The 26,455-nt window shown below is 51.3% G+C and overlaps 2 protein-coding genes and 1 long non-coding RNA gene across 7 annotated transcripts; 2 read left to right on the top strand and 1 right to left on the bottom strand.

Annotated features, from left to right (window-relative positions):
- The first annotated feature begins 487 nt into the window (after positions 1-487).
- fan1 (FANCD2 and FANCI associated nuclease 1) lies at positions 488-7,766 on the top strand. The gene is made up of 13 exons (XM_023817286.2): positions 488-2,090; positions 2,450-2,590; positions 3,034-3,244; positions 3,418-3,651; positions 4,629-4,760; positions 4,891-4,999; positions 5,148-5,267; positions 5,648-5,812; positions 6,073-6,250; positions 6,484-6,587; positions 6,668-6,862; positions 7,098-7,226; positions 7,374-7,766. The coding sequence occupies exons 1-13, from the start codon at positions 935-937 to the stop codon at positions 7,509-7,511; spliced, it is 3,012 nt and encodes a 1,003-aa protein (XP_023673054.2). The 5' UTR covers positions 488-934; the 3' UTR covers positions 7,512-7,766.
- Positions 7,755-24,073, bottom strand: LOC111846752 (myotubularin-related protein 10-like). Of its 5 annotated transcripts, XM_023817289.2 has the most exons (18): positions 23,528-24,073; positions 23,112-23,172; positions 22,921-22,979; positions 21,322-21,469; positions 18,452-18,588; positions 17,055-17,127; positions 15,973-16,115; positions 12,829-12,922; positions 12,489-12,618; positions 12,306-12,393; positions 12,106-12,194; positions 11,885-12,015; positions 11,416-11,485; positions 10,827-10,897; positions 10,555-10,727; positions 10,240-10,410; positions 9,947-10,126; positions 7,755-9,855 (listed from the first exon to the last, which is right to left on the bottom strand). In XM_023817289.2, exons 5-18 carry the CDS (start codon positions 18,545-18,547, stop codon positions 9,250-9,252), a joined length of 2,115 nt encoding a protein of 704 aa, XP_023673057.1. In that variant the 5' UTR covers positions 18,548-18,588; positions 21,322-21,469; positions 22,921-22,979; positions 23,112-23,172; positions 23,528-24,073; the 3' UTR covers positions 7,755-9,249. The 5 variants fall into 5 exon arrangements, with proteins under 5 accessions (XP_023673057.1, XP_023673058.1, XP_023673056.1 ...); XM_023817290.2 differs by lacking the exon at positions 21,322-21,469; XM_023817288.2 differs by lacking the exons at positions 21,322-21,469; positions 22,921-22,979.
- Positions 24,074-24,096: 23 nt separating this feature from the next.
- LOC140578190 (uncharacterized) lies at positions 24,097-26,455 on the top strand. Its single transcript, XR_011982249.1, has 2 exons — positions 24,097-24,217; positions 26,123-26,455. It is a non-coding gene; the product is annotated as an uncharacterized lncRNA (long non-coding RNA).

Genomic DNA, 26,455 nt, shown 5'->3' with positions numbered 1-26,455 from the left:
ATGTCAACACTACGCACTGTAAAAAATTTTAGCGTTGAAAAACAAATTAAACGTTCCTTCTGAACATTGTGGTCTTCATATTCATCATTTTCCTCCACTGTCTAGTAGCAAATGAATATTTAGGCTGCTTGCTTACGAAACCATACCGTATTATCAGGGATGGTCAGCCTGTCCGTTACATGCACAAACGGGTCCTTTAATTTTAAACAAAGTATCCGTCAGAATTCGGCACAGCATATCATCCTTATTATTACTAAATCCGTCTATCAAACGCAATCTTGAAAAGATCATCGGGATAATTATTTAACGCTAAGTACTAAATAAAGCATTTAAGAACCGACTATCCCGTATGTTTTTTAAAACTGCTTATGTAGGCTGCATGAACATGTAAAAAATAAATTGATAAATAGCTATTCATTGAAACGCCCGGCTGTTTAAACTGTTCGATTACAAGCTCGATTGCTGTGGTCTAGACAGGATGCTGCGTTTGACTACTTCTGCCTTTTAGTCAGATAGCGGGATTAATGTTTGCTTTTGCGCACGATATGATCAGCCGGATAAACGGGACGTTTCTGTACGTGCACATCAGGGTAAAGTTATACATTTCAAGACACATGTTACTTTTCTAAAATGTTTTTACTATAGAGGACCGAAAGCCAGTCTGTATGATACTGCATCACATACAAAAGAGGACATTAAAGTTGCTATGTCTTTTGATCCAGGTTGTTTTATTTGCCAAGTACTGTAGTTAAGTGAAATGACGAATATCAGATTTTTCGTGGCAGCAAATACGTGTTTGTACTCGAACTCACTAAAATTGTAGATTAATACCGGAGCTGTATCGTAAGTATTTGTTCTTTAGCGCGGTTTATTAAACGAATGGGACAGAAACTTACCTTAAAGAGAGGGCACTTTCTTGACGCGGTTAGGTTTTATGGCCGAGCGACGCTCGTCTTCGGCTGTCAACAAGAAGAAACCCCAGGGGAGATTATCACTGACGAAAAAGAAGCGGGGAAGCCGAGATGATGGCTGTGCTCCAGCAGGCTCCATCTCCTCGTTTTTCAAAAATGCACCGCCGGCCAAACTGGCCTGTCCCGTGTGCGGCGAGATGGTGCCTCGATTCTCCATCAACGAGCACATCGATACGAGCTGCCAGCGCTTCCAGCGAGGATGCGAACAGCAGGCCATCCCTGTCACCTCTGCTCATGAAACACTCCTTCACTCCTCACCTCAGGACACCAGTGCTGGCAGTGACCCGGGCGGGAGTCCACATGCCGAGGAGAAGAGCCAGTCCACCAGTCCTTATTTTAAGAAGCAGGCAACAGTGCAGTTACACGAAACCAAAGAGAATCCTGCAGATAAAGTCATTCGGACTGTTGATTTAGGGAGTTTGGCCTCAAAATTGTCCAGAAGGCGTCTGCAGTTCTCTGTGAGTGTGGACAGATCTTGCGCTGAGGCTGCCCCTCAAAACAGAACCACTTTTGAAGACACAAATAGCAGCGATAGCATTGGTAACGTTGAGGTACATTTGACTAGTGACACAGACTTGGTTCCTAAAGCTGCTGTTCCTCAGGGCAGGGGGGTGGGACCCCCTAAGAAAGAGGCGACACCCATGTTTCTCCCTCCAGTGGAGGTCACCTCAAAGCCCCTTGCTGCCTCTTCGCGGCTGAGTAAAAGGAAAGCGGGGGGATCAGGCAGGGGAAGCCGAGCCCAGAGCTCGGACAGAGCAGCAGCCCTTGATTGCAGCAAGAGGCCAAGGCACGATGGGGTGGGCATCTCTGCACCTATGGAGAACCCTCAGCTACCCCATCGAATCCACACTCTGGGCACTGATCCCAGCCCCAGCACAGCAAAAGAGGTGCTGGCCATGGAGGATGGCACAGCGCCGGGTACTGTGCAAGCCCAGCCAGAGGTATCTAGCGCTGACCAGAGTGTGGAGGAAGCGGAAGGGAAAGGAGAGTCACCTCGTCTACCGTACTACCTCCGCAACTTCCTGATGGTGCTGGAGACGGTGATGGAGAATCCAGACGACAGGCTGCTCTTCAGTGAGGAGGACCTTGGGGTAGTCCACACCTTCAAACAGCTGTCAGGTATCCCTGTAAAACAAACCCTGTGTAAGATCCTGTAAACGCCCCAAGCTTATTCTATAGTGCAGTATGTAACAATCCTCACGCAGCCAGCTGACCTTGGACCACCAGAGGTTTTTGGTTCCTCTCCTCTATTGTAATCTGACTTTCTTTCATTCCTTTGTCTTTCCTTTTCCCAGTTTTATTCTGTTTTAATGATGTTGTATCACAACACAGCCATGTTAAGGGCCTTGGGCTGACACTGTTGTGAAAGGCGCTATATAAAAATGAATTGCATTGAACATAATATCGTTTACATTCCTGCTCATGGTCATACGTCCTGATGCAGTGCCCCCTTGCTTTTCCTGGGCCTCAAACCCCAGCCATGGGCCAGATGCTGTACGTGCGTCTGTTCCAGAGGAAGCTCCATTGGCTGAGAGTGAGAAAGCTGGACTACGCTGAGATCGGACCGGAACCGAGCGCGGTGGTGCAGGAGCTGGCGAGACGCAGCCTGGTGGAGACCGGTGAGCACAGGGCAGCTGAGAGCAGCGCTACGCTAAATGCTAACTGCTCATAGTTGGTGGCTTTGATGTGCTGATTAAGAGGAGCACGTTATAGTGACCAGTCACATGCACAAGAGAAGATAAACTATTAAATGGGCTAAGTGATAATAAGATACACTTATTTTGGCTGTGCATTTGCTAGTGAACTTATTTAATTGACTAAGTAATACTCCTAATTATTTATTTATTGCAGGTTAAAATGGTCTTAGTATCAATCAATGCTTATTAATCGTTCATGTAGAAACGATAAAGGAGCATGAGTGCACCATGTTGTTTGCAGTCATGGGGGGGTGAGGGACAGTCACGCTCGGCGACACTGAGCAGTGCAGGCCTGACGCTGACAGCGTGACACTGTTTTCCCGTCGCCTGTATTGAGCTGGTCACTGTGTGCCCTCACACTGCAGAGAACGAACTGGCCGACCTGGGGGAGGCGCTGGACCTGCTCCCCGCCCCAGAGCTGAGGGGCCTGGCTAAGACCTTCCACCTGGGGGGGGCCGGGGCCCAGAAGCAGCAGCTGATGGAGGGCCTTCTGCGGCTGGGCCGACAGCGCTCGCTGTTCGCTGCGGCGGGGGCGGGAAAGGGTGCTGCGGGGGCTGCAGCTGTGATGCTCAAGAGGTGAGGGCTGGGGGGGCAGGATCCATACAAGGCTATTTATAGCTGGGGTGGCCAATTTCCTCGCACTCCCCCGACTCATTCAAAATCATTACCCCCCTCGCTGAAGCATACTCAGCCAGCAGGTCCCCCCTCATCTGGTTCCACCACCCCCCCCCCCCTTCTGGTTCCGGCAGGGCAAAGGCACTGGTGGGGCCGTGCGTGCGTGTGTGCCGGGGCCCCCGGGCCGTCTTCTCCCGCCTCCTGCTCCTCTTCTCGCTCAGCGACAGCCTGGAGGAGGAGGAGGCCGGCTCGGGGGGGCATGGGCAGCTGTACACCATCCTGCTGGTGAACTCCGGACGCCTGGCCTTCCCTGCTTACACTGTCCAGCGGAGGGCCAGGGTTTTCCAGGACAGGGATGATCTCATCAGGTGAGGCTGCTGGGGACGGACTGGTGGGGGCACTATTTTCTGTGTCATTACTACTATGCTTTTCATGACAGTTTTATAGACAGATCATCAAAGGTGCCATAGAAATGTGACCCCCTGCAGTAATTACGCCTCCTCTGCCTGTGATCAGAGCCATCTCCCTGACCCAAGTCACTCATCCAGGCTTCTTAAGCATCCTGCGATATTGGCCTTTGAGCCAAGCAGTGTCTGAAGACAGGGTCTCAAATCCCCTATCAGGCTGCAGGGGGCAGTGCTGAGTACAGCCTTCATTTTTACCTTGATTGTGCTGACAATCGAATGAATTGCAAATTACGGAACACATTAAACCAGCCAGCCTACATTAGGGCTTGATGCCTTCATGTCAAGTCAGCGTTAGCATATCGTGGGGACAAGATAAATGGAAATAGATTAATATTTTTGCTCATTAGATCAAATGCAGTAATTAACGATTATTACCGTTTACTGAGAAGAACCTTCTAGTAGGCTATGAATGAGAGCCAAATTATTCTTAAAATGAGACTGATTATATCTAAGGGAATAGGGATTGAAACAGATTAATTAAAAGATTTGGTTTAGCATCAATAAAAAACTACAGAATCCTCAGCCAGCACGTGTATTTTGACATTATATAAACCCTGTTGTTCAGTCTGGGAACAGCTCAGTTAAAAAGAAGTTTGGAGTTTAGCTAAAAGACAAAATGAAGTTTAAAACACCAGTCTGTGTTTCCTAAGAGTTTGCAGTTGAAGCGATTTACCTCTGATTACAGTGAATATGCGTTCTGGGGAGCCGACCGTAGCGAGCTTGTTAGTTCTGGATGCCGTCTCTGCCAGGCCTGTCGAAGGCCTTCGCTGGCTGGCTTAGCAGTAGCAGGAATGAACGCGAGCAGAAAGCTGTGTGTGGGACACCGAGCTCCGAGGGACGGCTGCTGACAGACCCCGCTTGGCTTCTGCCGTATTTAGGTACGAGGGCGCCGTGCGCAGTCAGCAGGAAGTGGGCGTGGCCATGCAGGGGGGCAGCTGGGACGAAGCCCTGGGCCTTTACCTCACAGCCAAGGCCGCGTGGCAGGAACAGAGGACCAGCTTCTGCCTCAGGTGAGACGTGCCGCCTGCAGAAGCCGAGCGCTCAGTACCCACTGCGGCCCGCGTATAAATGTCAGCTGGCTAAACGGGGCCTGCGGGAGGCGCTGTAACAGACCGCTGGGGAATCTTCTGTTTCCTTAAGGCACCAGGAGGAGCTGCCTCTGTTTCTGCGCTGCTTCACAGCCGGCTGGGCATACACCCGCATTCTGTCCCGGGGGGTGGAGATCCTGCAGAGGCTGCGGCGATACGAGGCAGGTGGACGCCCACGCGTACACACTCGCATGCCCACGCACCAGGCCCCATGCGATTTAAGCCAGGTGGCTTCTGCACCCACACACAGGATTGTGGGTGATGCTGACAGTGTTTGCCGGCACTCGGTGGCACTCTGGCTTTTTGTAGGAGGCGGTGGAGGAGCTGAGATCCCTGTTGTCCCAGACACTGTACTGTACAGACAGCAGAGGGCGCTGGTGGGACCGATTGGCCCTTAACCTGCAGCAGCACCTCAAACGACCTGAGCAGGTAATATGGGCCCTTGAATCAGACTTAAAATGCTAAAACGGTGTTTTCCAATCCAGTCCTCAGGCACCTCCAGACACATTTTTGCTCCCACCCACCCCGAACCAGGTATTCTTGATTGTTTGCTTGTTTGGTTCAGGTATGCTGGGACTGTTGTGGATTGTCTGGGGGTCCTGGAGGACTGGTCTGACAAACACTGCTGTGAAATTCCACCACCGCACTAGAGTTTGACATGCATGGGGCAAAAGTTACAGATCAGTCAAACTATAATACTGTAATTCACTGCTGGAGCCTTTCAGCTTTATTGATTCACAGGGTCTTCTCTGTCTCCCTCCCCTTCTCTTTGCCTCTCTCTCTCTCTCGCTTCCCCACCCCCCCTGAAGGCCATCAGTACCATCCGGGACGGCCTGACGGACCCACTGGTGCGGACGGGCCACCGGCTCTCGCTGTACCAGCGCGCCATGCGCATGAGGGACTCTCCGGGCTGCAGGCGGTTCCGACTGTTGCTGCGTGACCTGCCCGCCGTGGTGGTGACGGACGTGGCGCATGTATGAGGCTCGCCACACGGGGCAGCGCAGGGCCACACGGGAGCGTTAACGAAGGCCCTGTGTTTTTTTTGATTGATTGCATCTGCTTCACGTATCTGCATTCTCAGCTGGGGCAGCTTCTACACTGTTACTACTTGGCTGCAGTCTCTGTGCTGTCAGGGCTGGTCTCAGTCTCAAAACATGCTCAGGCGTGTCCAGGCAGTCGGACTGCATAGGGTGCGTTTGAGCACACTGACCGAGGCCCCCCTACATCCACTCAGGTGACCATCCGAGGGCAGTTATTTCCACATGCGGGAGGCATGGGCAAGTCCGTCTTCTTAATGCCTGCGGACGAGGGGGATGAGGACAGCGGGACCGCGGAGAGCGGTCGCTCTACTGTCATGTGCTCCGTGGAGGAGCTGGCCCTCGCACACTACCGGCGTCTTGGGTACGACCAAGGTGGGTCCCGTCGGCTTGGTCAGCCATGCCTGATACGTAGGTATACGTTTATAAAAATTAGTTGAAATTGGTAATTTACAGGTGATTCTGAGAAGAGAAAAAAAAAGTAAATTAGTCCTTTTTGCTGTACCAGACGGTCCATTGGATAGCAGAATACAAAGAATGTAACTGAAAAAGATAAACATTTCGGCGGCATGTAGAGCATTTTGATTCATTGGGTCTTTTTGGAGCAGGAATTCATGGAGAGGGTTCCACCTTCTCCACATTGTTTGGCCTGCTGTTATGGGACGTCGTTTTCATGGACGGCATTCCTGACGTCTTCCGGAATCCCTACCAGGTAATGAACGCTCACGGGATCGGCACGCCGTCCGCGATCCGGGGCCGCGGTGTAACCCCGCGTTGTCCCCTCCCTCGCAGACCTGCCCGCTGGACCTTCACACCGACAGCTTCTACGAGAGTCGCAGGGAGGCGGTGGAGGCGCGGGCGCGGCTGCTGCGGGGGGCCTCCGTGGAGACGCTGCACGGCCTGCTGGGAGAGACGTGGGACGCCCAGCAGGGGAGGGTCTGCGTGCTGGTCAACTGGGAACGCTTCTCCTCCCTGCAGCAAGCGCAGGTACCCGACCTGGAACCCGGCTCCCGCACGCCTTGCTGTCTGCCCTGTCTACCCTTAACTGCCTTTGAATCAGAGCAGTCATGCAAACCCCTTATAAAGGCTTTGAGGTTCAGCTGCAGTCTGACCCACCAACAGCATAAGAACAGGCATAAACGGTGAAATGCGTTTGCGCCCCTTGCCCTCCGTGGGGGGGCCGGCCACCAGGGCTCACGTCTGCTCCGCGCTCGTTTGGCAGAGCCTGGTGACCTGCCTCAGGGGACCCTTCCTGGCAGGGCTGGTGCAGCGGATGGCCCAGGATTACAGGCACTGTCGGGGCGGCCTGCCCGACCTGGTCGTGTGGAACACTTGCAACAGCACGTATAAGGTGAGGTCACATGACCAGAGAGGCGCCCTGCGATTGGTCAGATCAAGCAAATGAACCGTCAACCTGAAATATGTGTGGATGTAAGGCTCTCATCCACGATGACCAAGTGTGAGCCCGGCGATCTTTGGTTTACTTGTCTTCTTTCAGCTGGTGGAGGTCAAGGGTCCCAACGACCGGCTCTCCCAAAAGCAGCAGATCTGGCTGGACGAGCTCCGTAAACTGGGGGCAGAGGTGGAGGTGTGCCACGTGACGGACGTCGGCGCCTTGGGGGCGTGCCGGGACTGAGCTGCTGCGGGTCTGCCACCCGACCCGGCCCCGGGAGCGCCGATGCCCCCCAGCTGGACCGAGAATGAGGGCTAACAAACACTATGAAGAGGCGGGGCAAGCCTTCCGGCTCCCTGTCCGACATACCTCAGCTGAATCCACTACGGGATGCGCAAACATGTCCTCTATACTCCTTCTGAATAGTGCTGCTGTTGCAATAATTCGAAAACAAAGTTAACCATGAGATAATAAAAGAGATGCCAGTTAATGTTAAAACCGTTTTTATTTCACATCAGACCATGGTATTAAATATTAGACAGGATTCATACATGGTGGCTGCAGAAACAAACCAAGCATCTCTCACGCATCATCCCTGCGAGATCGGGATGAGAGGGACACCCCCCCAGCACTGGCCCAGATGGGCCCGGCCCCATCCACAGTGCCCTGAGCGAGCAGACAGGATGCTTTTGCAGTGGCGCTCACTGGACTGCTGCTTTCTGTCCAAAGCGTCCATCTCACTGCTTTATAACAGTTAGTGTCATCATCTAGAACACATCCAACAAAAAGCTGGCTCAAGTCGTTCTACACAAACGTTAGAAAGTTAAGGTAAAGTCAAATTAAACTTGTCAATAAAAGCAGCAGAACCTTTAAGTTAACCAGAACAATTTAAGACCAACACCACCAGTGGACCTTCAAAGATGAGAAGTGATGGACAAAACCCGCTTGGGATTAATGCTAGTGACTACCAAAGTGTGGACAAGGGGAAAAACAACAAAACCCAATTAAAGGCTTCCAGCTGTGAACTACGGGCACCCCAGCAGCCTGGAAGGGGACCCCACGGGGGACACCCCAACAGCCTGGAAGGGGACCCCACGGGGGACACCCCAGCAGCCTGGAAGGGGACCCAACGGGGGACACCCCAGCAGCCTGGAAGGGGACCCCACGGGGGACACCCCAGCAGCCTGGAAGGGGACCCCACGGGGGACACCCCAGCAGCCTGGAAGGGGACCCCACGGGGGACACTGCAGCAGGCAGCCGACATCCTGGGCAGCACGGTTTTCAGATAGGAAGTGGTCAGGTTCAGCAGCAGCAGCAGCCTTGGCAGGTCTGCATGACGTCTCAGCTCCTCCCAAGCCAACAGCCCAGGTCTCATTTCATACAGGCGTAAGAGCTGGATAAATATGGGCCAACGCAGGGAAACTAAGGGTCTTCTATTCCAAGTAACACTAAGTTAGATTTACATCTTAATTACTCAGCAGGTGCTTTTACACAAAAGCAGGATCCCTGGAGCAACTGGGGGTTAAAACGATCTTACTCAAGGACCTGAAAGACTAATGACACTACTGACCCAGGGATTCGAACCGGCAACCTTCCGATCACAGGCCCAGCGTTATGACTCACACAGCACACCTTCTGAGGTTTGCTACCCGGGGATTCAATTTCTTTCAAAATATGCTGCATTTCATGAGCCCAGAACTGACCCATCCATACGGGTCAAAAACAATATAAGAGAAAGTCTAATTACCAACAGAAACCTGGCAACTGTGAGGGGAAAGTGTGCAGTAAGTATAAAAATGTGCGATTTCAGCTATTTGTGCAAACACCACCAACAAAAAAGAACAGCACAGCTATGAGAAACATTTCTGCCCTTCACCTTGACTCCTCATCAGTTCTCCTTCACCGCCAAAACCTGAAAGGTCCTCCGGTACACCATGAGCCAGGCCGCTGCAGTGATTCAAGTTGTCCAGTTGATGGCGCTCTAGAGCCCGGCCCCGCTGAGGAGCTTGCTGAGTGGGGTTCCCAGCGTGCTGGGCCGGCTTAGGTTCCCCACTGGGGAGAAGGGAAATGAGGAGCTTAGGTACTCAGGCTGTTGGGGGGGACCGGCCAGGGGCCCCGTCTTGAAGTACATCTTGCTTTGCTCCGATGGCATCCTGTGGGTGAGTCCCGGGTCGGGACTGCCAGGGGGGAGTCCGGGGGGTGTGGAGGTGCCCCCGTACTGCCGCAGCCTGGCCTGCAGAGTCTCGATCTCGTCAACCAATAGGGATAATCTGTGGAGGGCTGTGATTGGGCCGCCCCGGGCGATGCGGGCCTCGGAGACCCAGCGCAGGAAGTAGAACCTCCACAGCTGCAGGTGTGAGGGCAGCAGCTCGGGCAGCAGCAGTCCGTGGGGGTCGGCGGGCCGCGATAGCCAGTCCCGCACGAAGCACTGCGAGGCGCTATCCGGGCTGTCGGGCTGCGCGGGCGTCTCCGAGCCGGAAAGCAGCCGCAGCACCAGGGAGTTCCGCCGCGGGAGGGTGGCGTGCGCCCCCAGCACGCCGTTCTGCATGGACGCCGTCCCCCGGACCATGGAGCTATAGATCTTCGGCTGGAGGCGGGATGTGACAGGAAGAGTAAGCGGCCCCCATCGCAGTAAGACCGAGAGCGACTCGCCAACGTGCTGTCGGGGCGGGGCTCACCTTGGCGCGTCTGAAAGTCCTCACCCCCCCATTCTGCACACGTGCAGCCACACCCTTGCCCACATACATGGGGCTGTTAAACAAAGTCTGGTCCCTCAGGCTGAACTGCTGTGACCAGTCCCACACTGGGGGGAAGCGGACGGCCCTGTCCTCCCCCTGCTGCCCGCTCTGGGTGAAATCCTAGGAGGAGAAACAAAAAAAAAAATCAGCCACACTGTAGACCCCCACCCCAGTCAAGACTGCCGTAAAACGTAAAGCCCGGTGAATCAGGAGCTGGGGGGGGCGGGGCTCACTTGGCTATACTCCGCCCACTGACGGGGGCAGTTGAAGAGGAAGGTGCTGAAGACGGGGATCCACATGCTGTCACACAGCACAGCCAGGTAGATCTCCGTGAATTCGAAGGCGGCGGGGTGCTGGCGCATCAGCTGCCACACGCAGTCCAGGAAGAGGAGGAACATGGGAGACTGAGGAGAGACATGGGGGGTCAAAGCTGCTCCAGAGCATCTCGGCATGACGCCGCAAGTGGAATTCCTTATGACTTCTTTACATGTGTAGCTGCATGTTTAGCTAAGCGATTCAGGCCGACCGGCCCTGAGGTCCAGCCGCACCTCCTCTCCTTCGCTCCTCTTCAGGTGGTTACATCGGTCCAGGAACCGGTGGCCCCCCATCACCCACTCCTTCTGCACCAGGCTCTGGAAGCCCACCAAGCTGCGGAAGTGGGGGTCCAGCATCAGCTGAACCAGGCAGGAGATCACGCAGCTCAGGTCCCGGTCCTCCTCCTCTGTTGCAGAATGGGGGGGGGGCTGAGGCAGTCAGACAGGAGGTCTGGGAGGGGGGTAATGACTCCACAGCATGGCAGAGATGAAGAGCACTGGCTTACCTTGCAGGATGACGGACACGTGTTTCCCCTCCAGCATGTACACCACCTCCACTGACTGCTGCAGGAAGGCCCTAGGCACCAGGACAGGAAGTGATGTCGTTTACACAGTGATTCTCTGGGTTACAAAAGGGGTATAGCATGTACTCGGGGGTGTAGGAACCAGGGGGTCTGCGGGAAATGTGGACCACTGAGTATTTAATTTGGCTTCACCCCCTCCGCCCCCCAAAAAAAACACAGATCTTGACATTTTAATTATTAAGTTGTGCCCCCAGTATCAAACTCCCTTCTACGACACCACATACACTCATTAAAAAACCACTCTGGTGGTCTGTACAAACATACATACATACATGTCTGTGTGGTATGTATGCACACACATTATACTTCTGTATACCATAGATCATCTGATAAAAATATCTACAAACACTGAAGCAGCAAACTTTGACACAAGTACTGATTTTCATATTCTCAAAACTTTTGGCCCCGGCTGTACACCCCCAAACAGCTCCCTCCTGGTAGCGCAGCATAAAAATTTTATGCCGTCTATCCCAGCTAAACTCAAGATAGAGAGTGACGGCCCTGTGCCTACCTGACATTGTCCAACCATCCCGTGCTCTCTACAGACGACAGCCACTTGTCCTCGGACTCCTGGTAGGGCCCTGTTGACAGGAAGCCTGTCTGAGTGGCCGGAGTGTGCAGTGACGGCTGAGGCACTGGTATTCAGGTTTGAGAAATGGGACACTCATGCCCTTAAGCACAGCTGTAATGCTAATTCCAGTGGCGAGTGTGACACAGCTCTTCCCAGGGTGCAGGCACGCATGCTGTCAGAAGGCTTAAACCCACAAACCACAGGCGATAAATGCACGCACTGCAGAGTCTTCCTCCAGAGTCAAACTTCGACATTTCTCACTCAAAGAGACTTTAATACTGCAAGTTGCACGAGAATCATGCGATTGCGCAGCTTTTCAGCCGAGCTCCTTAAACAGCATGCCCCCTTGTGCCACACCTGGAGCACTGCGCCATTCCCCTCAAGCCAGGAGGCGGAGTCACAAGCTCACCAATTGCACAGAGCTGCCTCAGTCTGACAAAGGAGGCCCGGACATCCCGGATGCTGGGCAGGCTCCTGTCCAGGTGGACCTTGTGCGCACTGCTGCGTTTCGGGTGGCTCTTAGTGATAGCGTTGCAGACCCTGAGCAGAGAGCGAGGCTGCTGTTACTTGACCGCAGCATTTACATCCACCTTCGGTTTGGTGCCGTTAGACCCTTCCCGCTTGCCGTACCTCTGCTCCAGCTTCCTCTGCTCTGCCACGTCCCTGATGCCGGCTGTGCGCACAAGGGCGCTGCCGTTCAGGTGGTTCCAGCACCACAGCTGGAGAGGTAAGAGGCAGCGACACACGCGAGTCAGGTCTCCATGGAAACACAGTTTGGAGGAAGGGGCACTAGCTGCACCTGAGTGACACAGGGCACAATGCAGACTCACTGGGAGACGCTGGCCCACGAAGGAGCAGGACAGCTGCTTAAGGTCCTGATCTGCCAGCGATGCAGGAACCACAAAGTGCTCTGGGAGGCTGTGGGGAGGAGCCACGCAGGATGGCACGTTAGACACGCAGGATGGCACGTTAGATAGGTGTCAGGTACCCCGCGATGCATGCCGACCCCTGACCTGGGAGAGACGGCATAGCCCTCGTTGACAGAGCACACCCTCCACTCGGTCGCTCCAGTGCGCTTGACCTCCCGGTCCCAGTCAGAGGGGCAGATGAAGAGTGGGGTCTGCAGCCGCCCCCCGTGCTCACCTGCTCGCACGCCGCAAAGGGGTGCATGTCAAGCCACATTCTGACACCACACGGACTTTTCACTTTATACATCAGGACTGGGGTCATTTTGCTATCATACGACTGACTGATTACATAAACACTGTAGAGGTCCGTTATCAGCTCGGATCTCACTCGCTGTGGTGCACATTTCTTTAGTGAAACTGCGGGGGCTCTCACTCGGCACTGTACCTGCGGGAGGGCGGTACAGCTTCCCCACGTACTCAAAGCCAAAGAGCAGCCGGGGATCTGTGGGTTGGGCGTAGTGGGCGATGGCCAGGCACACCTGGGGAGGGATCGGGGGGGAGGCGGTGACAAGCAGCGGTCAAGCGCAGCGAGCAACAAATCCAAATCCAAACGTTAGCCAGGAAAGACAGACGTCAACAAACAGCCGCGAGTGTTCATGACCCACCAGGAATCCTTAGCTCAGTACTGACCCTACCTAACCCTAACCCTCAATTACCCGCCTTGTAGAAAATCAGTTTGTCAATCTTGCTGTTGGCAACATCCGTCGCAGCATTCTGTAGTTACAATACCACGATAACGTCTCTGTACAGGAAGGTCAAAGACTCACATGACCAGAGGTGGAAATTTCAGGTCCAGAAAGTACAAATCCAGACCATGATTTAGTTTCAACCAACCAGTTTAGCATAAAGAGTCACAGTCACAGAGTACTCCACTGGTTGGTTGAAACAAAATCCTGGTCTGGATTTGTACTTTCTGGACCTGAAATTTCCACCTCTGCACATGACCTCTGATGCCTTGTTATTTTTGGTCGGATCCGTGACCCTGGAACCTGGCTGCACAGGCCTGAGCTCACCTGCCCATATTGCCTCACTCGGGGCTTGCTGACTTAGAACAGGGACGCCGAGGGCTCATTCAGTAAATGTTTCAAGCTGGGCGTTTAGGAAGGCAGGCGGGATGGAGGGGGAGGTGCTACTCTCTAAAACAAAATCCCACATTCACAAGATTTATTTCACTGAAGTATTGAAAGCAGATGCAGCGCTGAATCACGCGGCTCATCTCTCCATGCAATACATGACGACTTGATTCTGATCCTGCGGAAGATGGAGCAGAGATGGTCTGTAACCATAAAGGCAGCATTTATCCAGCTATGAAAGCAGGCATAAGTCCTCTGGGGAGGCGAAGGCCTGCAGCATCTTGGCACTTACACATAGGTGGTTAACCTGCCTTAATTAGACGCACGGATGTAGGAGTTTATATAACACGTATTACAGCAATTACATAAGACGCGGATATTCTGGCCTTCCTTCAAAGACAGGAAGCCAGAAGAAGTGCAGTGTTTACAGAGCTAATGTCATTATGGCAGCGAAAGGCCGAGCGGCACAGCGAGAGATGGTCTGTACAGCAGAGGCAGCAGAGCGGCCCCGTGGAGCCTCATCGGAGAGCAGCACAAAGCCTCCCATTCAGGGCCGGATGGTGCGACAAAGCGTAGTGGGGGGAGAGAGAGCGGGACCGGAGGCCGGCCGCTCCCAGCTCTGTCATTTACTGGCATATAATGGGACGTCACACATTTCTTTCATTCCATCCATCACCAAGAAAAACAAAGCAATCATTACAGGGGAAAAAAAACAAAACATTTTTTTGGTCGAGTGAGAACTTGCATTTCAGCCTGCTGCCCTGCCACCAGGGGGCAGTCTGGAGAGCTGAAGCAAAACAGTGAGCCACAGGCCACAGAGACCTGGCTGAATCTTACTGTCAATGACAACAACACAGTAATACGGAGGTCTGGGGACCTACGCAGCTCCTGGCTTCCTCCGCTGAGTAAATATCGCACCAGAGACCCCTCAGCTCAGCAGAGAGGCCCCCACTTGGAACACGCACCACCTGATTGTGAATTCACCCCCAGCACACATCTGAGAATTTGGCACTCTTGGAAGAGACGTGCGAGTGACTTACTCTGAATGTTCAGGAAGGAATAACTGAATAGACTTTCTGTTCTGCTGTATTTCTCATTTCTCTGCCCCCCCTCCCTTTATGGGGCTTCACACATTCACAGAAACCAGCAAATTCCACTGGGGTGGGGCTCTGGCTCCATGCCCGCTGGCACGTGCTCCTTCGGATTTTCCAATATGAGCTCAGCTTTCCCGAGCACGGGATTTCTGCAGGTGAGCCGTTTAAACAACATTTCCAAATGTCTGGACTATGCCCCAATTATCTGTTTGTGAATCCCACATAAAATAATCAAACAAAATAGAAACTTTTTCAGATTTCTGGGCTGTAGCCAAACGCAGGAAGCCTGAGAGATTATTTAAAACAAAGGACGTTCATTGCGAGCAGCTGGGATGCCGTTGGCCAGCTGAACATGCTCCGCGGACCTCCTCAGGAGCAGGGCCTGCAAACAAGAAAGCTGAGCAAGTGCATCGCTTTCACGATTAAGTGGCCAGACCATAGTTTTCAGAGCCCGAGTCTGAAATGTGCGTTACTTTATCCGTGAGAAGCTCACTGGTGAGTATTAAGCGCTGATGGTGATCTGGCTTTCTTCAAAGGCCTTGGAAGACTGGACTGCACCTGATCTTTACAAGAATACAATTCAAAGATGGTCCCAGGTAAGAACTTGCTAGACCTGGCATAATGCAAATCAACAACCAGATCAACCAAGAAAGGGAATATTAGCACAGAGACAGACACAATCTGAAGGGTAGGACTGTAGGGCTTCCAGTGAAGGACCATCTGCTCGGGATAAACATGTTTCAGGCTCTCCCAAGCAGACAGTACAGGATCTGGCTGCTCCAGCACATTGGCTAGCCAGACTGGGAAGCAGATCAGAAGGGATGGACTCCCGCTGTCATTAGTGGGGTGGGAGCCGGGGCAGACTGAGCTCTCTTTTGGGGGGGGGGGGGGGGAAATGAGGGTAATGAGATTTGTAAAAGCATTCTGGGATACGCAAGCAGATCCAGAATGAGGGAAAATCCTGATTCACAGGCAATGTCCAGCTAACAGAGGAAGTGCAAAATGATTCTTCACATTATGTAGATCAGTGTTTCACAATCCAGTCCTTGGGGACCCACAGACAGTCCACATTTTTGTTCCCTCCCAGCTCCCTACCAAGGAGCAAAAACATGGACTGTCTGGCAAGGAGCTGGGAGGGAGCAAAAAGGTGAACTGGCAGTGGGTCCCTGAGAACTAGACTGGGAAATACTGATGTAGATTACCGGTTGCACAGTTCGTAATGAGGGTGTGGTTTAGCGAGATAAGAATTTATTACGGAGACACCCCTTATTCACGTGATTTTCTTGTGACCTTACATCTAAACTTCACCCGATTCTAAAGACAGACAAGGTGGACATTTGGATTCTGCCGGCGGACGCCTACCTTCCTGCTGCTTTCGGGGCCGGCCTCATCGAAACGGAACCGCAGGACGCGCAGGTCCTTGCAGTAGAGGACCAGCTCGGTAGGGCTGAACTTCAACTTTCGATTGGATAACAGGACCTTCTGCTTCCCCTTCGCTTCATTCACTGATGTGGGGAGAAGCTGATTGGTTAAGATGCAGATGATACTAGTAAACCTACATTATTAAGAGTTTAACACATCATCTTGATTTAAACTACAGATGACCTCCTTGGTACCATAGAACTAATTACGGAACCAATGATTTGTAATTACAAGCAAGATTTCAGCTGTGGCACCACCTCGCTGACCGCAGGCACAAAGAGAACCCGTCAACCGCTGAGGTTCATTTTCTTTTGGTCTCTTTCTCCCACACATGTAATTGTGTAACTTGCCTGTGACATCATTAATAATGCTTGGGGAGACTACATGCTGAACAAAGCTAGAAGACAGTGAAATGGGGAGGGGTGCTTCTCGCTCTGCAGGGCTCTGGCAGGACATGTCCCGCTCAGCCCGATACCTGAGCAGCGGAGAGCAGCGAGCAGAGAGTAGCAGGCAGAGAACAGAGAGCAGCAATCAGCGTACAGCTCTGTTCGACAGGGCATGTCCCATTCAGCCCAACACCAGAGCAGCGAGAGCAGAGAGCAGCGAGAGCAGAGAGCAGCGAGAGCAGAGAGCAGCGAGAGCAGAGAGCAGCGAGAGCAGAGAGCAGCGAGAGCAGAGAGCAGCGAGAGCAACGAGCAGCATGCAGTCACAAACAGGATTAATCCTGTCCCAGCTTTTCAGCCACAGATGGCCGTCTGTGCCATGACATCACACACGGATCAGCAGTGCAGACACTCCTGTGGCCCGTACTACGAAGCGGGGTTACTGGCTCATCGGGGTAACTTCTCGGATTTAAGGTAGTCTGGGCAAAATGTAAGTGAACGAATATGAAGTCCATTTAAACTGTGGTACCTTAAATCCAACAAGTTACCCCGGTAAGCCAGTAACCCTGCTTCGTAGTACAGGCCACGGGTGAATGCAGCTTCCAGATGAGCGTTTCTACTAGAGTCAGAGCTTCCTACCTGTAACCAGCTGCTCCACACACGCCAGAGGCACGTCATGGTCGCCCAGTAGGCGGTTCCGGTACTGAAATACCTGAAAGAGGGTGAAGAAGTGGAAGGCTTCAAGCCAGACAGCAGCATGAAGCACAAACATCATCCACTCACAGCAGGTACCAGCAGGAAAAAAAAGTGAAAAGTAGCCCAGGTTAGATTTTAGAAATTTCAGAAGAATGTTTTATTTGGATATGAATTAGACACTAAACATTAAGTCCTTAACCAATATGGCTGATGAGGGACTTCGTTTCCACCATTGTCTCTGTTTTTTAATCTTTATTTGGTACCTAAAAAAATATCCTGTCTTTATTTTCCTGAAAAAAAACAAAAACAAATGTGCTATTTTAGGACAGAGCTGATTCCGAAACATTTTAGACTTTCCTCTCGTCAATATACTTACCCACTGATACCCATTCAAAGATAAATCTGCACAGGATCTTAAACGGATTGGGTACACAGCAGAAGACCCTGTGTGACCCAAACGGAGGAACATGCCGGCGCTTTCATTCCAGTTCTAGAATCCTGACAGCCAATCACAGCACTGTTACAGCATCATCTGTCAAATCGATGACAGACACACCCCTCTCCACTAGCCAACATCTGCTCGCGCTCACATGCACCGGGGTTACGCGGCGGAGCATGGATGCTCTTATGTAACGCCGCTGCCCTTCTGCAGGCTGTAAGCCTCTGTCACCACGCAATGGAGCAAAATAACCGACCCGAGTGCCGAGGAGCAGCTCAGCATCCACATGAGCAAGGCCGACAGCGGTGGGATAAAAGGGCACAATAAGTCACTCTCAGCCTTTGTTTTGATCTCCAGGCAGGGGGGGGGGGGGTTGGTAAAAAGGGGACCCATCAAAGGGGAAGCGAAGCGCAGTGATACAAGGTGGTGCCACCAACGCAGGTCTTAGCCGACAGGAGCAGGCAGACCCAGGTGGTGACCAGATGAGATATGGGGGGGGGGGGGGGGGCATCAAACAAGCAAAGGGTTTTGGAAAAGCCGACATCGGGCCAATCAGGGAGGGAGAAATCTTCACCCCAACAGGGAAGAAAGGGTTCCTACGGTTCAGGCGATATTTCTCTTTTTACGGCACGCAGTAAAGCGGAGATGTCAATAAAAACAAGCTGCCTGCCTGCCGATTAACCCAGATACCTGCTGAACACGTGCGTTTCCACTCAGACGGCCTTACCGAAGCAGGCTCTTCTCATAAGTTGAGTTGGAAACTATTGGTCACAACCTACAGTAATGCATTTATACTTTTAAAGATAAAACTATTTTTAACTTTGGAAAATAAAAGAGCTGCACGCGAATGCGGCAATAGTGGCGTTTTGGTCCGAAAGCCGGGCTTGTTGGGGACACATACCTGTCGGTCCAGCACCTCGTGGCTCACGAAGGAAACCTTGAAATTGGTGCATATCAGCTTCCCCCACAGGTCGTCCTGGCTGCAGCCGGTCCCCATGCACTTCCTTACGAAGTTCACCTCACTCACCACGATCTCGCCTGCGACAAAGAGGGCCATTAGGGTCATAATGTAATAATCACAATTTTCTGTGTGGTATTTTTTGGTGGACGGCACAGCAGAGAGACGCTGTCCCCGTGAGACCTGGTGAAGGCCGTCCCTAGGCGTCCCGACTCCCCCGGAGATGGCCACCCCCAGGTGACACCCAGCAAAGGCCGCCCCCAGGTGACACCCAGCAAAGGCCGCCCCCAGGTGACCCCAGTGCCCCGTGAGACCCAGCAAAGGCCGCCCCCAGGTGACCCAAGTTCCCCGTAAGACCCAGCAAAGGCCGCCCCCAGGTGACCCCAGTCCCCTGTGAGACCCAGCAAAGGCCGCCCCCAGGTGACCCCAGTCCCCCGTGAGACCCTGCGAAGGCTGCCCCCTAGTGACCAGAGTCCCCCATGAGACCCAGTGACGGCGCTCCTCTTACTCCACGAGCCCAAGTCGGTGTTTCTGGCTGCTAGTCTAGCCTTACTGCTTGGAAGTTACAACAGCATAACAGCCCAGGGTTTCTGGGACATTAACTGCTGTGCAGGAAAAAACCCTAAGAGCTACTGCTGAAGGCAGCAGAAAATACAGGCAACAGTGACAGCAGACTGCCAGTCTGGATGCACATAGGAAAAGCACATTAAACCTGCAGGTACCTCACCTCAGGCTGAGATTGTCATCTTCCATAGTGCTTCAGCGTGAGTAAGAGTACTCAAAGCACTGAAATTCATACCAGTAATGACCTATAACCTTAATATTTTTAGCAAGCCTGAAAGCATTACCATGTAGGGGAGGTTTGAGGGGGGGGGCAGGTTACGCTCAATATAGGAGCAGAATGACACAGACACGGTCACACGGACGTGCCCACAGGTAAAGGGGTTAGTGATCAGGAATGTTAAAACCTGTCGGTACTGAAATATAATGTATGTCAGCCTGTTTTTTTATTTTCACTAGACAGCGGTGCCACTTGGTGTACGCTAACGGTTACCTTCCCTGACACATTTTTACACTGGGAAGACAAAAACAGACATGTGAGATACAGAAACGCCGTCGGGTGTTAAGCACACATTCCGTGGTCATTCCCAAGACTGTCCCCGGAGGCGACGGGATGAGATGATTAAGGAATGATGGAGAATAGGCAGAATTCCTGCTGTTATTCCGTTCGGACAGCCTCACCTGGCCACGTCGCTCCATTCAAACAAACTAACGGTCAAGGCCCGCAGGGAATTCATGGAAGGGAAGCGATTAGCACACACCTAAGTTTGCCCAGTAGGCAGCACTAAAGACAGCCTCTGGAAATAAGCAAGAAACCAGATATAATCTGACCTTTACTGGGCCCACCGTCTATTAAAAGGAATGGTTTATAGCTGTTCACACTTCCAATTGAAAACATGGTTATAAGGTGGGGTCACTTCAGTGTAAAGAAATCCTAGGAAAGAGTGTCCTGGATACAGATGGGCCACCTCTCTGGAATGTGGGGAAGTGTTTGTCTCTCCCCCAGAACCACCTGCTGCACCTGGCTGCCCGCACCCCTTGCTCATCTGGGCACAGAACTCCTTCAAGGGGAGATCGGCTCCATCTAGCAGAGAAATGTTTGCAAGAACAAACTTCCGGAACAGAGAGACCAGGAGTCAACAGGCAGAAGGGTGCACAGCCTCAGGAGACTCCCAGTGCCCCTTAAACAAGTGGGCAACCATACAGCACTTGTTGAAGATGGGCGCGCATGGGGGACGCCCAGAGCCTATCTGGTCAAAATACAGAGGTGTGCCAGGCATGACAGCAGACACCCATGACAAGCACCCGCCCCCACAGTCACCACGGCAACAAAAATACGCTCGTCAGCAAGAAAACCCACAATGAGTTTTGACAATACCCTGAAATACTGCCGTCCAGAATCTGCAAATATATATCTATATACGCGTTTATGTTTTATACACATACACACCTTCAGAGGCGACTCAGTAACTGCAGAGCTGGTAGCTGGTTAAGAATCACATTTCCAAACCAGCGAAGAGCAGCAGGGCAGCTAGGGGTACCACCCACACGGCCTCAGACAGAGTAGGTGACTTTTTTTTAACCTATCAGGACCTGCTCTCAGCTCTGAGAAGTAAAAAAAGAACATCCTTGAATAACCTGCGGCTAAATACTGTTGCCCAGTTGCAGTGCAGAGTAACTCAGGGCAACATGACTTAGATAGTAGCCCTTCCTGGGCCAGATTAGCCAAAGGGCTATATACCCCATAAAATATGTACCGTATATAACTGGAGACGAGCTGTTGGCTTGGCCAGGCTCCTTTCATTTGAGCCCACAGAAGACCACAGGAAAAGGCACTGGGATGGGGCAGAGAGTTACTGGGACCAACAATAGCCCTTGGGAGGGGGGTGGAGGCAGTGGGAGAGGACAGAAACAGAGGGGGCAGGATAGCCGACCTTCTTTGTCCACAGATGAAACCCAGAGTTTGTTATGTATGACACAGCCCTGAATGGGGGTATTGAGCAAGGGGCAGCGCTGAAGGTCACTCATTCATGTCACGTCCCACGACTGAGTGTGGCTGCCACCCCCCGCCCCCCAAAATGACACTCACTCCATTCAAGCCTGCAGTACAGACAGCCACCAGCAAGGATACGAATACACATGAAGCCCAAAGCGGCATATACTGCAAGAAAAGCCACCCATATCACAGGCGTAACCACAGACTAACAGCCAAAAAATAACAGACTGCAAACATAACTGTAACGGGAACTTACTGACACGCAACAAGTCAGGAGGAGCCACCCCATAAGACCGGAATGAAGGTCGGGGAAGATGTAGCAGACATAACCTGTGATTATGTCAAGTCTGACGCGTTCCCCAGCTGACAGACGACGCACCCTGCACTTTCCAGCCACTTCTGCCCTGTTAAAAACGTCACACCACAAACTGAAATAGACATTTAACACACGGCACTGAGTCAAGGCGCCCACCCCACCGGCCCTGCTGGCAGAGAAGGCGCTATAAAACCACCGATACAAACCATTTAGAAGTTGTGGGTTATTAAAACAAACTACCTCTCTGGTCATGGGAACTGTCCCTAACACAACCCAAAGATCCACCCGATCTTCACTGCAGATTTCATGAAAAATAATGACACAGACAGTGGGTCTAGAGAAAAGGCAGACGTTGTCTTCCAGGGACCGGCAGCCTCATGACGACTGCAGACAGCTTCACAGAGAACAAGCCCCCGTTACCAGCCGTCTGCCGCTCGCAGTCGAGGGCCAACGTGCCTGAACACTCACGGACACCAAGACATGTCATTCCCATCTCGGCAGCAAAATGTGAAAACACACAAGGCGTGCCGGCTCTGAAAACAGGGAAGGTCCATCTTAACTTGACTAATTACAGGGGACGCTGCCTTAACTGCAAACCGTTCCACAGATCTACTTATAGAGCTTGTGAATCTCCCAGCTGGTCCTGTTCAAGAACGGTCTCTGTGGAAAAAAAAAAAATATATACCACCAAGTAACAAAAAGCCATATTAGAACAATTCTTCCAATGTGTTCCACATTAGCGTAACTAAAGCCCCTTAAAACACACCCAGGACAATGATAGCTCAATAAAGACCAGGGTGAGAGATGTGCAGTTATTTTCAGAACCAGTAAATCCCAAAGGGGAGGTTGAGTGGCTAGATATCAGGGGAACTTTTGACCAAAAGCCAACTGAGCTCCACCAAAACAGTGGGAAATTGTTCTTGAACGGTACTGTGTAAAAGCCAAACTTTTTTTCTGTAAAGACAGCAAAATACACTCGTACTTGGCCCATGAAAAAGGTCGTTTGACTTAAAAACTATCAATCCATGTGAAAACTTTCACATTACTGGAGTGAAACAAATTAAACTATAGAGCACAGCCAGCAGAAGACGCTGGAATTGCTATAGCAGGTTCGTGAATTCTATTAGGATTTAATTCAAACGAAAGTCACACATAAATGTCTCCCCTGGGGTCTGAACTTTCCCGGCTGGAAAGAAAACCTACTGGGCAGAGGAAAAAGGCTGAGAGTGATGAAAAGCCTTAACAACCAAGGGCCGGCTCGATTATGCAGCTGCCGGTGCCAGTGGGGGGGGGGGGGCGGGCTGGGGGCCTAGACAGATAACCATGGCGACTGACGGACACGCGGGACCCCAGATAATCCGCCGCGAGGCAATGCTTCCCAAAAGGGCCAACACTGTGTGCTTTTAGGAGGGAAAATGAGTGGGATGTGATGAAGGATGAGCTGAAACAGACAGAAAAACAAGAACACTGTCGGCCTGGCAGACGGTCAGCCTAACAAGCACTGCTGAAGATCTCAGGGCGACTCAACTCAAAGGTTACCTTTCCAGAGGTCAGCAGGGTTGATATGCAGACACTTAAAGGGGGCGTTTGGTTCTGCGCTGGAGTGAATATGGAAATCTGCTGCTTTACAGTAATAACAGTAATGAAATGTAATGCAAATACAATGAGGAGGATCTCCTTGTGCCGAGGAGCCAGCAGCACCACCTGTCCATCGCATCTCGGCTGTTTACCTGGGAGTAACTTGGCTTCCAGTTTCCTGATGGTCAGCTGAGGGGCTTTCTTCATGTCAGGCTGTGTGCAGAGTTACATGATACATTACAAACACACCATGTCTCTGTCTGCACTAACCACAGAAAAGATACGTGCAAACCCCAGGGGGAAACACAGCGTGCACGCATAAAAAAATCAGCTTTGAAAAGGTATATTGGCTATACATACGCTTGAGCTCAACCAACAAGCAATAAAGACGTGTATCCCAAAGAATTACTTAGTACAGAGGATGATAAATTTAACGGTATAACATACAGTTTATACGTTTCCGCTTAAAGTAGGCAACCAGTTTTTTCCAGGTGCGTAACTATTAGAAGCGATGACTGATCTGTTAGTAACGTTAAGGCGGTGGTAGAGATGACTGTTAAACGCTTACCTGTAAAGGGGGTACGCATGACTTTAAGGTTGGTTTCAAAGGTTTGATGGAAAACATTGTACGTTGAGCTTTGAGGACAGGTAGGGTCAAAAAGCCAACAGCCTCTTACAGCTTACTGATTTACTCCTCCCAAGTTAAAACAACTAGTGACCGACATAAAACCAATACACAAAATGTTTTAATGTCCCGATCGCTGGAAAAATCACGGGTCCCGTGCCGGTTCTCAATAGCGACGAAGCAGAGACACAAAATCACATTTCACGTTATGCTCTTGCCGCAGCGATGCTTGTCGCAGTTCCCGATCCCGCTGAACTCGGTCGCCCTCCTGCCTCTTAATCACTCGCTACGGTAACTTTGTTTCCCTCTAAACTTCAGCCACACGCCTGGCTCGGCGATCCGGCTTCCAGCGGCGGACACACACGCTCCCCATGGCCTCTGCCTCCAAACGTCACCATCACAAGCCTGAAACGAGGTGCTCGGCTCGGTCACGCTGCACTCGTCCCCATACTAGTGCTCCGGCAGGGGAAACTAGTGTAAAACGCGTCTTTCGTCCACACCTCCGTCGGTGCATCCATATTTGCACTTGGAGGAGGAGACAACTACGGCAGGGCATTAAAGACAAATGACAGTAAAAAGTCTCGTAAGCCTCCACATCCACAGCACTTCGGGAGGACATACAGTGGGTCAAAGGTACGGCAATGTACCTTTTATGGTGTTATACATATTGTGCTCAGTGGTTATGTTAAATATTCCACTCAACCTCCTTGAGAAGTATGTTCAAAACAAAGCCGGTTTTAGTCTGGGGGACGGTATCACGCCCCATCTAGTGGTGCATGGAAGTGTAATTTAAAGGCGTTATCGGGGAAAGTTTATGGAAAATGACTGCAATCCTTTTGCTTGAACGGAATTCCAAAGTCACGTGATTGGACGAGGCCGGAGGCATAAAACTATTGCCTCACTACCTAACTATTGCTTTTAACCCCCAAGTCTGAGGCCAGGAAAAATGAGTATTAAAAGGGGGAAAAAACTGATTTCCGCCACTCAAGAAGTTCGCTTACAAGATAAAGGAATGAATGTCCTTATCTAAAACATGCATGTGTAGTTCTAAATCAAATACCCGATTTTGCATTATGAAATTACAACGTGGACACAACCAAAACAAGGAGAGTAATGTCAGAAAAAGGTGGCCACGCATATCCCTGAAACCAGATGATCTTACTGAGGAATCACACAGCATAATCTGTGTAGCTCTGGACTGATTCTTGATTCAGTTCATCTTGTGTTCTCCTTCACCTTGCCAGACCAGAATCAGCCAGGAGATGAATGTGCTTTATGCATTATGCAGTGCAACAAAAATAATACACTGAAATGATTTATATAAGATGTTAAGGTCCTATGGGTAGCATAGTGGCTCAGTGGGTCGCACCGATACTGTCCCAGCGGAGCTGTAGGGTTTGAACCCCTCCTGCTCTCTGTGTGAGGAGTTTGCATCACGTGTGGATTTCTTCCAGGGGTTTTGTTCTGCACCCACAGTCTCGTGCCCTTTGTTGCCTGTGATGGACCCCCCAACCTTGACCAGTATGAGTGGTTAGAAGATGGATTGACTGTTAGCAACAAAAGCAAACTAATAATGACATAACTTATAAAAAAATCTACAGGCCTATTTAAACTCCAGACTCAGAAATAATCACTTTACAACTAGTTCCTTTGTAAACATTTCATTGGTGTTGAGTCTCTAATGAAAATTAACTAATTAAATCTAACTAATGATTTTCAAACTATGATATAATGCAGTGCTATTTGTTCATAGACATCAATCAGAACAAACCGCATACTGGTGTTTCCCGCTGGGTTCTCTGTTCTGTCACGTGGCCCCGCGCAGATTTACACATTTGTGCAAACGCGCACAACGCTGACATCTGCTGTTAAGGAACAGGAGGAGCGTGCAGGTTCGCGTCCCAGTTTGTGCTTCGGCCCCAGAACCGGTAACATTATTTATCCGTTAATTCGGGCCTCAGTCACAGGGTTTGTATTGGAACTGGAAACTTGAGGCAGGTGTACTAAAACCTGCTAACTGGTAAATATATTTATCTTACTGTCCATAAGAAGCTAATACAAGTCATCCTGGCCTGAACAGTGTACAAGACAGAGGTACACCCTGGATGGGGTGCCAGTTAATCGCAGTGCACAGACAGTCACAGACAGCGGCAGCATGATTTGACCCCCCCCAACCCTAGAGGTATGAAGGAACAGTGGGAGCCACTGAGCCATTATAGAACCGTTTAATCAAAATTAGGATATTTTCTGTTTTGCAGGTGACGTGCCTGTAATCTACCACTAGATGGTGCCACATACACATTTTCCTCATCTTGCCTTCGCCATATCTCAGTCATGCTCAGCAAATACACTGAGTGACTGTGTTCAAGTACTAATTTGATAGTGTTTTAACGGAAGCGTGAAGGATCAGAGTACTGCTGTTACCCGAACCTGCCTGATAATATGTAAATAGAGTGTGGTTGACTAAATACGGCTGCCGTTTCACACGTCTTTTTCTTGCTTAAGTGTTTAACACTTGCGTGTTCGACTGATTTACAGTGAGGACCCAAATGACCCATGTCCTGCTGGGACATGCTGCGCCTGAGTGTAGGGCAGGCTGATCCTTACCGTGCGGGAGGCCAGCTGTGGAACACGGGCTTGCGGGAGAGACAGCGGGATATATCTGGCTAAATACAGACGTCCCCGAGGAAGAACAAACCTGCAGCCTGCAGCCTAATGTTACTGGGAAGCCTCCTGATGATGCAGTTTGGTGTACTTTGCACAGGGCACACATCTGCATCTGTAATTATGCTTGTCTGTGACACCACTGTCTATGTGTTAAATCAATGACATGCCTTAACAAACCGCATACACAATAAAACTGGAACTTTA

The sequence above is a fragment of the Paramormyrops kingsleyae genome, chromosome 13 (genome assembly GCF_048594095.1).
Source record: "Paramormyrops kingsleyae isolate MSU_618 chromosome 13, PKINGS_0.4, whole genome shotgun sequence".
Lineage (NCBI taxonomy): Eukaryota > Metazoa > Chordata > Actinopteri > Osteoglossiformes > Mormyridae > Paramormyrops > Paramormyrops kingsleyae.
Note: the sequence above shows the minus strand (reverse complement) of the source record. Positions and strands in the feature narration are given on the sequence as shown.

Coding starts and splice junctions, on each gene's coding strand:
- fan1 (XM_023817286.2), top strand. CDS start 935: ATGGCCGAGCGACGCTCGTCTTCGGCTGTCAACAAGAAGAAACCCCAG. Junction 3,245..3,417: donor GCAGCTGTGATGCTCAAGAG/GTGAGGGCTGGG, acceptor TGGTTCCGGCAG/GGCAAAGGCACTGGTGGGGC. Junction 5,268..5,647: donor ACCTCAAACGACCTGAGCAG/GTAATATGGGCC, acceptor CCCCCCCTGAAG/GCCATCAGTACCATCCGGGA.
- LOC111846752 (XM_023817288.2), bottom strand. CDS start 23,584: ATGTTTTCCATCAAACCTTTGAAACCAACCTTAAAGTCATGCGTACCC. Junction 17,128..18,451: donor ACGAGGTGCTGGACCGACAG/GTATGTGTCCCC, acceptor ACCCTCTTTCAG/GTATTTCAGTACCGGAACCG. Junction 12,619..12,828: donor GCTGTACCGCCCTCCCGCAG/GTACAGTGCCGA, acceptor GCGTGCGAGCAG/GTGAGCACGGGGGGCGGCTG.